The sequence below is a fragment of the Hypanus sabinus genome, chromosome 1 (genome assembly GCF_030144855.1).
Source record: "Hypanus sabinus isolate sHypSab1 chromosome 1, sHypSab1.hap1, whole genome shotgun sequence".
NCBI lineage: Eukaryota > Metazoa > Chordata > Chondrichthyes > Myliobatiformes > Dasyatidae > Hypanus > Hypanus sabinus.
In genome coordinates this window covers 103,247,999-103,260,081 of record NC_082706.1, presented here as the reverse complement: position 1 = coordinate 103,260,081, position 12,083 = coordinate 103,247,999, and the positions used below count along the sequence as shown (strand labels likewise).

General features: G+C 47.2%; 1 protein-coding gene across 1 annotated transcript in view; it reads right to left on the bottom strand.

Moving 5' to 3' along the window:
• Positions 1–11,139, bottom strand: part of gask1a (golgi associated kinase 1A) — a 30,092-nt gene extending 18,953 nt beyond the window's left edge. Inside the window, exon 1 of the mRNA XM_059986149.1 lies at positions 9,940–11,139. Coding sequence (XP_059842132.1) covers positions 9,940–11,139 — 1,200 coding nt within the window. The remainder of the gene's footprint in view (positions 1–9,939) is intronic.
• Positions 11,140–12,083: the final 944 nt, after the last annotated feature.

Here is a 12,083-nt window from a genome sequence, read left to right as displayed (position 1 = left end):
TGGTTAACCACTGCTTGTTCCTTCTTCCAGTCAATAAAAGCCAATATCTCGCCTTTACGTCTCAGAGAGAGTTATTGATGGTGCATCAATTTTATTGTCCACAGGCGGCATGTCCAGACAGGTATATGTAGTTCACCACATTCACCCCCCCACCTTTGTTTTAAAAGAAAGTCCCCATGTGGCGAAGTTTCTTACAAGTATATTTACAGGTTAAGTTTATCAAGTGGTCAAATCAGTCACTGCGATCTACGTAGCACCGGGCTGTGATTGCACAGGTGGGGACGTCAGCCAAGCTGGTAGGGTGGTCCCAGTGGCAGACTTCCTGGGAAAAGAGAATAGGCGCTCATGAGGGGTGGCATTGGTGGACGTACATAACAGGGAGCGGATGGAGTGGAGTGCCTTGGGGAGGACCTCCTGCCATCGAGAGACCGGCAACCCTTTTGACTTAAGGGCTAAAAGTGTGGCCTTTCACACTGTGACATTCTCCCTCTCCACCTGTCCATTTCTCCGGGGATTATAGTTCGTGGTCCGACTAGTAGCAATGCCCCTAGCCAGCAGGTACTGGCACAGCTCATCACTCATAAAGGAGGACCCTCTATCACTGTGGATATAGCAAGGATATCCGAACAGAGTGAAGAGCTGGTGCAGGGCTTTTATGACGGGCGTGGTAGTGGTGTCGGGACAGGGGATGGCAAAGGGGAACCGCGAGTACTCGTCGATAATGTTGAGAAAGTGGACATTGCGGTCAGTGGAGGGAAGGGGGCCCTTAAAGTCAACACTCAGTCCCTCAAAGGGGCGGGTGGCCTTGATAAGTTGCGCCATTTCAGGATGGTAGAAGTGCGGTTTGCACTCAGCGCAGACTTGGCAGTCCCTGGTCATTGTCCTGATGTCCTCCCGGGAGTACGGCAGGTTCTGGGCTTTCACGAAATGGTAAAATCGGGTGACCCCTGGATGGCAAAGATGTGCATGAAGGGCGTATAGCTGGTCGAGCTGTGCGCTGGCACACGCTCCCTGGGATAGGGCATCAGGGGGCTCATTGAGCCTTCCAGGTCGGTACAGGATATCATAGTTGTAGGTGGAGAGTTCGATTTTCCACCGCAAAATTTTATCATTTTTGATTTTGCCCCGCTGTTGGTTGCTGAACATGAATGCAACTGAGTGCTGGTCGGTCAGCAAGGTGGACCTTTTGCCGGCGAGAAAGTGCCTCCAGTGCCTAATAGCTTCCACTATGGCCTGGGCTTCTTTCTCCACCGCGGAGTGCCGAATTTCAGAGTCTTGAAGGGTACGGGAAAAGAATGCTACTGGCCTACTTGCCTGATTGAGGGTAGCAGCAAGCACGAAATCAGAGGCGTCACTCTCTACTTGGAAGGGAATGGTCTCGTCCACCGCATGCATCGTTGCTTTGGCAATGTCCCCTTTAATGCAGCTGAAGGCCGCGCAGGCCTCGGCAGAGAGGGGAAAAGTGGTAGACTTGACCAGGGGGTGGGCCTTGTCTGCGTAATGGGGGACCCATTGGGCGTAATAGGAAAAGAAGCCCAGGCACCATCTGAGGGCTTTGAGAGTGGTGGGAAGAGGGAGTTCTAACAGGGGGCGCATACGGTCAGGATCAGGGCCAATGACCCCGTTTTCCACAACATACCTAAGGATAGCGAGTCGGGTGGTTCCGAACACACACTTGTCCCTATTATAAGTAAGGTTCAGGGCTTCGGCCACTTGGAAAAATCGTTGGAGGTTGGCGTTGTGATCCGGCCAGTCGTGACCACAGATGGTGATGTTATCCAGATAGGGAAATGTGGCCTTCAGTTGGCACTGGTCCACCATCCAGTCCATTTCCCTCTGGAAGACCGAGACACCATTTGTGACACCAAATGGGACGCGCAGGAAGTGATAGAGCCTGCCGCCCGCCTCGAAGGCGGTGTAGGGGCGGTCCTCTGGGCGGATGGGGAGCTGGTGATAAGTGGATCTCAGATCTATTGTCAAGTACGCCTTGTACTGAGCTATCTGGTTGACCATATCCGCGATGCGGGGTAGGGGTTACGCGTCAAGCTGCGTGAACCTATTGATGATTTGACTATAGTCCATGACCATCCTATTTTTCTGCCCGGTCCAAACAACAACCACCTGGGCCCTCCAAGGGCTTGTGCTTGGCTCAATGATCCCCTCCCTGAGCAGCCGCTGCACCTCTGACTGAATGAAGGCCCTGTCCCGCGCGCTGTACCTCCTGCTTTTAGTTGCCACAGGTTTACAGTCGGGGGTCAGGTTGGCGAACAGCGGTGGGGGAGGGGAGGGTGGAGAGACTGCAAGTGGTGTCAGTAGCGCAGCTGTCGGCATGGTGCTGGGTGGGATGTGTGGGTCGGTGTGTGTGTGTGGTCAGTAGCAGGGTATGTGGCGAAGTCCCACCAAACTGAGGATTTCTGACAGTGAGTGGTGGGAGGGGCCCGTCATATGCCATAGTTACACTTTCGAGGTGGCTCTGGAAGTCCAGCCCCAATAGCACAGGTGCGCACAGTTGAGGCATGACCAGTAGCGCAAAGTTCTGATATTCTGTGCCCTGCACCATCAATGTCGCTACACAACCCACCCGGATGTCTGTGGAATGCGACCCAGAAGCCGAGGTGACCCTCTGGCTTACCGGCTGTGTCACGAGTCCGCAGCGTTGCACTGTGTCTGGGTCAATAAAACTCTCAGTGCTGCCCGTGTCAAACAGGCAGCTAGTCCTGTGCCCCTCCACCAGGATGTCCATCATTGACCTTGCAAGCTGGTGTGCGGCACTTTGGTCAAGGGTTACGGTGGCCAGAGTCGAACTGCCATCTTGGTGCCCGGTAAGCACCGGTGGGTAGGGGGCGGGGCATGTTGGCGCCGACAAAGATGGCCGCCCACATCCGGGCATGCAAGATGGCGGCCCCCATTCCTCGCGCGAGGCGGTCAGGCAAGATGGCGGCCCCCATGCCTCACACACAGCGCTGCCCGACCCCGGTCGTGGTTCAGAGTTACAGACTCTGGCGAAATGGCCCTTCTTCCCGCAGCTGGAGCAGGTCGCTTCTCAGGCCGGGCAGCGTTTTCGGGGGTGCTTTTCGAGTCCACAGAAGTAACACAGTTCGGGCTTTTGACTCACCGCAGCTGTGGTCGGGTTCGGGGAGTTCATGGAATCGTGACTGGCAACGGCATTGGCGAATTCGCTCGCGGGAACCGGCGGCGGCGGGGTCTGAGGTGTCCACGGGACTGGCAGGGGATCGCGCGGCTGGACAGCATCAGCATTGTGCAGCGCAGCCTCCAGCGTGTCAGCTGAATCGATCGCCAAGCGTAAGGTAAGATCAGCATTTTCCAGCAGCCGCTGACACACACACACACTGACCTGATTCCTGTAACAAAGGCGTCTCGTACCGAGAGTTCCGCATGCTGTTCTGCCGTGAGAGTTTTGCAGTCACAAGTTCGGACGAGTGTCTGTAGGGCCCGGAGAAACTGGGCGCTCGATTCTCCAGGCTGCTGTCGTTGCGTAGCTAAGCGATGTCTTGCGTAGATGGTGTTCACTGGCCGCAGGTACTGTCTTTTGAGGGCGTCCAGTGCCCCTTCGTAGGTCGGCAGGCCTCTGATAAGTGAGTAAACTTTCGGGGTGACCCTCGAGAGGAGAATTCTGTGCATAACAGCGGGTTCAGTTGCACTAACCTCCTCCAAGTATGATTGGAAGCATGCAAGCCAGAGTTCAAAGGCAAGAGCTGCTTCAGGGTCTTGGGGGTCCAAATCCAATCTTTCCGGACGGAAAACACTTTCCATGTTTTAAAACTTCCAGTCAATAAAATTGATGCACCATCAATAACTCTCTCTGAGGCGTAAAGGCGAGATATCGGCTTTTATTGACTGGAAGAAGGAACAAGCAGTGGTTGACCACCATTCTGCATCCTGGAGACAGAGAGGCTGGGCTCAAGCCCCAATCACCTTTATACCGGGGTCTGTGGGAGGAGCCACAGGAGCAGTCAGCAGGGGGTTCCCCTTTGCCATCCCCTGCCCTGACACCACTACCACATCCGTCATAAAAGCCCTGCACCAGCTCTTCACTCTGTTCAGATATCCCTGTTATATCCACAGTGATAGAGGGTCCTCCTTTATGAGTGACGAGCTGTGCCAGTACCTGCTGGCTAGGGGCATTGCTACTAGTCGGACCACGAACTATAATCCCCGGGGAAATGGACAGGTGGAGAGGGAGAATGCCACAGTGTGGAAGGCCACACTTTTAGCCCTTAAGTCAAAAGGGTTGCCGGTCTCTCGATGGCAGGAGGTCCTCCCCGAGGCACTCCACTCCATCCGCTCCCTGTTATGTACGTCCACCAATGCCACCCCTCATGAGCGCCTATTCTCTTTTCCCAGGAAGTCTGCCACTGGGACCACCCTACCAGCTTGGCTGACGTCCCCAGGGCCAGTGCTGCTCCGGAAACATGTGAGGAGTAATAAATATTCCCCGCTGGTCGAGAGGGTTCACCTTCTACATGCGAACCCCCATTATGCCTACGTGGTCTTACCTGATGGGCGGGAGGACACGGTCTCCGTCCGCGACCTGGCACTCGCAGGAGCAGCAGATCACTACCCCGAACACTCCACGGTAACTATGAACCCTATACCCGCGCACACCAAGCCCTACACAGACTCCTCACAACACTCCTATACTGGGCGTCTCATACCAGACGCCTCGCACACGCGTGAGGGATCACTGACGCCTAGTGGGTTGACACCTCCAGTTAGGCCGGAACCAGCACAACCACCATCTCCGGTGCAATCACCACCGGCTCCTGTGCAATCACAGCCGGTGCTATGTAGATCACAGCAACTGACTTGACCACCTGATAGACTTAACCTGTAAATATACTTGTAAGAAACTTCGCCACATGGGGACTTTCTTTTAAAACAAAGGGGGGGGGGGGTGAATGTGGTGAACTATGTGCCTGTCTGGACACGCCCCCTGCTGACTCCTCCCACAGACCCCTGTATAAAGGCGATTGAGGTCTGAGCCCAGCCTCTCTGTCTCCAGGATGTAGTATGGTGGTTAACCACTGCTTGTTCCTTCTTCCAGTCAATAAAAGCTGATATCTCGCCTTTACGTCTCAGAGAGAGTTATCGATGGTGCATCAGTGTTTAAAGAGGAAGTTGGTAGGTCTATGAAGGGGAAAGGAACTCAGGAAGAGGCAGACAAAGCAAGATGATAGGAGATGTGAGCAGACTGTAAGTACATAGGACATCGCCAGAAATGAGCTATTTGCTTCAATAGTCCATGCCAACATTTATTCTGGACATAAACATCCCCCCCATCTCACTTCCTCTCAGCTTATAAAGGCAAATTTCTCTTCTTCTTGTCTCTCATTTGTTTGTTTAGCTTCCCTTGTAATGGAACCACCCCTCTCAATTTTCTCCTTGCAGTGCTGACTTCCACATTCTTACCACTCTTTGGATAAGGAAGTTTCCACTGAATTCCTTACTGGATTTATTAGAGGTCCTGTATTTATATTCCTTGCTCTGGACTTGATTACAAGTGGAAACCATCAAACAGATCTATAGGATTTGTAGGGGCAGTTAGTAATTAGAGAGCAACCTGGTTTATTGACGTACAGGAGTAGAAAGGCCAGCAACGGCTTAGATATGTGTCGTTGATACTATACAAAGGACACTGCTGTAACATCGCCCTGGACTCTCCATTTATCAGCCCTTGTATTTTTAACTACCTGAACTTTGAAATATTCCAATGCTTTCCTCACTGGTATTCCAACACGCACTCTCCATAAACTTGACATCAGCTAAAATTCTATTCAAGTGGTGGGTGCACAGGACTGTGTTAAACTTCTCATCCTTGTTTTCAAATCCTTTAATTGGCTCCCGTTCTGGCTTCTTGTATGAATCTGGTGCACACTGTTCTACCACTGGAGCAGTTGAGTAGAAGAAAACTAATGGAATTACGGCAGTGCCCATGTGCTCAGTTGACATCCTTAACCTTTCTCTTGTTGTATTTTGCCTGGAGTACTGAAATGTTACATTTATCCAGTTATGTTATATGGCTCAGAATGTTGGACAATATCTTTAACATGAGGAAATGAACTGAAGCAGCAGAGATGTGGTTTTTTAGGAGGATGCAAAGGATATCATGGACGAAACGAATATCTAATGAGGATGTCATGAACAGAGCAAGCACAAAAAGAGAAATAATGTATGAGATCATGAAAAGGCAACATGACTTCATTGGACACATGATTAGGAAAGAGGAGTTAGAATGCACTGTAATTATGGGAAAGATTGAAAGGAAGAAAGCACGAGGAAGGCAAAGACAAATGATGATGGAGACAGCACCAGAGAACTGGAAATCAATACCAATGAATTGATCCACAGGAGTGTGTGGGCCATGGCACCTGATGATGATGATGATGGTTTTGCTTGGATTCTCTCTCCACACATTGAAATCCCCAGAACCAGTTAATCAAGAGCTTCACTTAAGATATTTTCTACTCAATTATGGGTTCCTGCGCACATAAAGTAAGTGATGATACCAAAGTATGTACAGTAAATCAGATGATGCATGCCATTCCTCAACAGTAGTTGACTATTTCAATGACGTATCTTGCTGTGGAGTTTATAACACATTGTCAGCTGTGAGTTAGTAATAGCACTTCCTCTTCTTGCTCGAAGTTACTGGTTAAGAGCTGTGCAGGGGATTGGAGAGTGCAGTATTTTGGTGATACTGCAGTGGAATGTGAAGGAAACGCTACTCTGGCTATAAAATTCATTGAGATGTCCCGCTGTTTTGAGAAGTGTTGTAGAATTGCAAACTCTTCCTTTTGTTTCACTGAAATCCTCCAAAAATTAGGCTCATTTAACTCTGTGTTCCTAGCAGCTTGATTCATAGCTTCTTGGGTCAGAATTTGATCCCGGAGGAGGTACAACCTAACTCTGGGATCAGGCTCACATTGATGGGTCGACTTCCACCCCCTGGAACCGAAGAAGACAGGAAGTATTGGGGGGCTCGTTGATGCAGATAGTAGAGCTATCTGCCAGAGACCTTGGTTCAACCCTGACCTCAGATGGACACTTGCACACTTCCCTTGTGACCACAAACAGGTGCTCAGGTTTCCTCACAATCCTGAGTTAGTGGGTTAATTGGTCACGGTAAGTTGTTTCTAGTGAGTCGGTGGCTGGCAGAATCTGATGAGAAAGTAGGGAGAATAAAAAAATGGCATTCATGTAGGATTAATGTAAACGGATACTGGTCTGAAGGGCCTGTTTCCATTATCACTCTATGAGGAACCCATTTTGACATCAAGGTTGTTATTTAGTAGAAGGAAATAACTAAACTAAACATATTTACTCTTAGCACCAAACTAGCAGAGCCTACCTGGTGAGGAGTTTTATGGTGAGTATGGTAAGGAAAGGCAACTCTGGAGAAGAGGCAACTCATCCTGAAGTAAAAGTACGGTTAATTTTCCACTGCCTGCTCAGAAGGAGCTGTCTCATCAGGAGGGATTAACTCCACAGAATGTGTAGACAGTCTGACTCATGACCACAGGTACCTTGGACAGGAAGTCAACGCTGCACGCAGATCCAGAAAAATAATGTACAGTTGGAACCGAACCCTTACCAAGTGTGTGGAGGTGGGAATTATCTTCATTTCGCTGATCAAATATTAGACATGAGGATCGTGGGCACCTTGAATAGTTTTAGGTAGATATGTTTAGATTCTCTGTGGGGAAATGCATGTGTTTTTCATCAGTTGTTCGTTTGAACATCAGGTTTTATTTAAGTTATCAGGAAAGTTTGTTTCAAAATTTAGTCATGGTAATTAAAGTCTGCTATGCAGAGTCGTGACTAATCAGTGAATTACTTCCAGGCTAGAGCTTTATTTAAAATACTATTTAATGAGTCCCAGCACCAACTCAACAGCTATGTTTTCAGCTTCATACTGCAACTCTGTTAGCTTCTAATATCCGTGGCAGTCTCAGTGTGGTTATTTGGCAACTGCTACGAACAAACCTTGTTACTCTTTTTTTCTCCATGGTGTATCTTCAAGTGTTTGTCCTTGCGCCGTGTTGGGCTAATATCAAACCAAATTCTGAGTGGAGGGCAGTGGCAAACATGGAGTAATTGGTTGGCACTGTTGGCACAAGCAGCCTCTGCTGGGCAAACATCTTTCAATTCAGCCTTCTTCAACAGCATTAAGTCCAAATTCTGAACCTGGAGATTTGTCCAGTTTGCTACCCTGAAGGAAGCTGAGCATGGTGCCTGCACCCTTGAAGGGAGAAAGATCAGAAATCAGTTGTATTCCTTCTTTCCTTCCTTCCACCCCCACGTGGACCTGGACACCAGCCACTGCACCTCATGATGCAAGTGAAGGCACTCATTCCCATGCCTCCAAAAGCTCCATGGATCCGAAGCCTTCCATTTTGTAAAGTGTGTGTCATTTCAATTCTTTAACTCACTCACAGCAACCCTAGTTTGTTAGCAGCAGTGGCCAATCTTCCTGTCCCTGAAAAATTAGGGTTCCCTTCATTTTCTCTGAGATCCTGCTGAGTTCATATCTAATGGACCAGGACTTAGGAAAGTGGTCAAGGTCAAATCGGGATGCAATTTGGCCAGACTGCAATACTGCCCACAACGTAAAAACCCAATTCAGCATTCACTGACATATAAGCGCAGACTTCTCTGTATTGGTTTTCCAATGAATGAAGAGCACAGAGGACAGGCAAAGTTAGTAGTCTGAGATGCACTCTGGCTCCTACTTACATCAATCACTGAAACTGTCACAACTTGAAAAAGTAGTCTGGTGAATTGTCCTAAGTGTGTCAAGATCTGTAAGAATCGTGAATCGATGGCATGTGGTGAATGGTCTCCCTGTATGGTAGAGTGATGGATGGGACACAGATTGCCAGACTGGAAACCCAGGATATTGATCTGGAGATGCTTGAAATCAATTCACTTAATTAAGCGAATGAAATTAAAAATTCTGTAGTTAAATAAATGGAATAAACAGACTATAAAAATTACTCGATTGTTATAAAGACCCATGTTACTCACCAATGTTCTTCAGGGAAGGAACTGTGTTAACCCTGTCTGGTTTGTCTGCAAATGATGCTGTAAAGATTGACTTGGTTCAGGAGAAGATGGTGATGAACTAGAAACATCAGCCTAGCTAATGGTGCTCATTTTCCATGAGGATGTAATTTTGTGCAAGTGATGTGTGTAAATGAATGTGACTTTGTGTGTGTTAATGCATATGATTTACCTCATGAGTAAGGTCACGTGTAAAAGAGTGTGTGTGAAATACAAGTAAATGAATCGAAGGCTTTGTATCAGATGGTTAATGTGTATATTACTATGGATACATGCTTGCATGTTAACACAAACTATTTCAAAGCCAATTTGAGTCATATAGCTATGAGCCTATAAAACAGATTGTAATTCCAATCATACTGTGGGACTATGAGTTAATATTTTTCCACCTCAGTTTCCTACCTCAGAGACTTAAAATGAGTGTGCTAAAGGGCGTGACAGTGTAAGTTACCATGCGTGGGCAAGCTTGTCCAAGTACTCACCACTGTGAATACACGGGAGGCAGAGATTCCACACCAAACGTCCTACTGCCCAAACCAGTATCCTCCTGTATTGTGCCTTTTTCATGCTTATTGCTACCTAACTTCCAAGAATACAAGCTGTTAGTTATCCTCACTAAGCTTGTGAATGACATGGTACAACTGCTGAAGCCTTGGGGGTACGGCTGCACAGGCCAGTAATCTAGTCTGATAATACATTCCTCCGTGTGAGAGTTGCCAGCTAACTCTTGACTTGGGTCTAGTGCTTTCTCCTCGCATTGCAAGAATTCCCACGGTCTGAAATTTTACCAACAAAGTGTGTTCTTTTCACGTGTAAGTTCGTTAGAGGATTGTGAAACCCTCAAAAACAGAATCTTACCTGTAATAGAAAATCAAAGAGAGCCAACATGCCCCACTCAGAGTGTCTCACACTAGGGCAGGGCTGGCTGTGATTTCCATGAGCCTTGTCAATGTTGCATTCCTGTCTCAGCACGGCCTGGTACTGAGACCAGCTCAGAGCAAATGAATTTTGGTCATTGTCAGGGTCATCCATATGCTGAACGTCTGCATCCCACCAAACAATTGGCCTAACTGCTCCATTTGTGTAACTATACGGCAGCAATTCTTCACTGAATCTTCTGGCTACAACAGGCAGACTCCGGTTTAGACCCAGTACTCTGTCCAAGTGGAAAGCCAGCACTTCATTGAGATCACTGGGCCGCTTTATCAGACCACAAGGTCCCTGCTGACAATACTCCATGAGGTCATCAACTACCATAGGAGAATGAAGGCTGAGGCCTACTTTGATCACTTGTCCGTGGCCTGGTATATGTGCCTTTGCAATCACCGCACCGTTAGCTAACATTTTCATCTTCTCAATATCACTCGAATCAAACCAGTGTGCCGAATCCTCATGGGGCCCAACATTTCTTCCTTTCTTGGATACTGGTAGGCCAGTTTCAACACTGTTGCATGTCTTTAGCTCTGGCGCCCTTCTGCTCATTAATGAACTACCGTGTCTCTTGCTTTTCCCTTTCTTGGGCAAAAACATATCCAGCTTCTGCATCTTCTTGCTGCTAAAGATTTTCCCAGTTCCATTGGATTCACTATCTCTGATCGTTTTAATAGGCTTCCCCTCCTTATTTATAGGGAATTTAAACTGTGGAAAAACAGTTTTATTAACACTGGTGGTCTGAATATCTGTTTTGCATTGAATTTGTGGCAGGTGTGTATTCTTCATTATGGCTGTATAATTCAACATAGAAGATACTTTGGACTGCTGCCCAGGATCTTGGGAGTCCACTGTGGTTCCACCAAACTTAGAAACTTGTAAGATTACATTTTCTACCAAGGACTGATGGAATATAGGGGGATTCCTCGAGGACTCTTCAGCCTGAGCCAGTTCAGCAGCCTTGCTGATTTTCTGCCTCCAGCTTTTCAGGACATCAGACATGATCATCTTTCTGGTTCTCAGTCTTTTCTGTGGTAGCTTTTCTCTACCTTCTGATACACTAGGTGTTTTAGGCATTTCTCTGTTGTTGTCTTTCTCCTGAGCTGGTTGTGAGAGGTTGTGTAGCATTTCGCTTGACTGCCACCTCCTGAAATGCCTTCTTTCCGTTGGTGATGGTTTGTCATGTCCGTAGAAGGCATTTGTTTGCGTGGGGACGGAGCCAGAGTTTCTCCGTAGTGTTCTTTTCTGAGTCAACTTTCCATGTAACTGGCCGAAAGCTTGATAATCAAGCCCAGAGACACTCTCATCAAACTGAAACGATGGAAAAATATTTATCACTGTCATGGATAGGGCAGTAAAGAAACAACAAGCAATCATGGGCTTTGTCCTTAACCTTCTCTTCAGTGAAAGTCTGGGTACCTTTACAAAGAGACAAGAAAACCAATAATTCAGTCAAACATGGATTATTGCTTCAAAATCTCATCCCACATTACAACAGCATTTGGAAAGGATTGGTGGAAAATACATTAGTTTGAAATATTAATTTTAACTAGGTCCTAAGTCTTCTGACCCACTGTTTCCACAATTACAATTTATATTTTGGTTTTCCAACATCCACAGTGTTTTATTTATAATATATACACTGCCCATAAAAAGTATTCACCCACTTTGGAACTGCTCATGATCTATTGTTCTACAACATTGAATCACAGTGGATTTAAATTGGCTTTTTTGACACCAAATGGCAGAAAAAAGACTCTTCTGTGTCAAAGTGAAAACAGATCTCTATAAAGTGATCTAAATTAATTACAAACAGAAAACAAAAATTAACTGATTGCATAAGTATTCTCCCCCTACTTTAATATGACATACCAAATCATCTCTGGTGCATCCAATTGGTTTTAGAAGTCACATAATTGGTTAAATGGCGATCACCTGTGCACAGTCGAGGTGTTCCAATTGATTGTAGTAAATATACACCTGTATCTGGAAGGTCCAACTGCTGGTGGGTCAGTATCCTGGCAAAAACTACACCATGAAGGAAAAAGAATACTCCAAGCAGCTCCACAAAA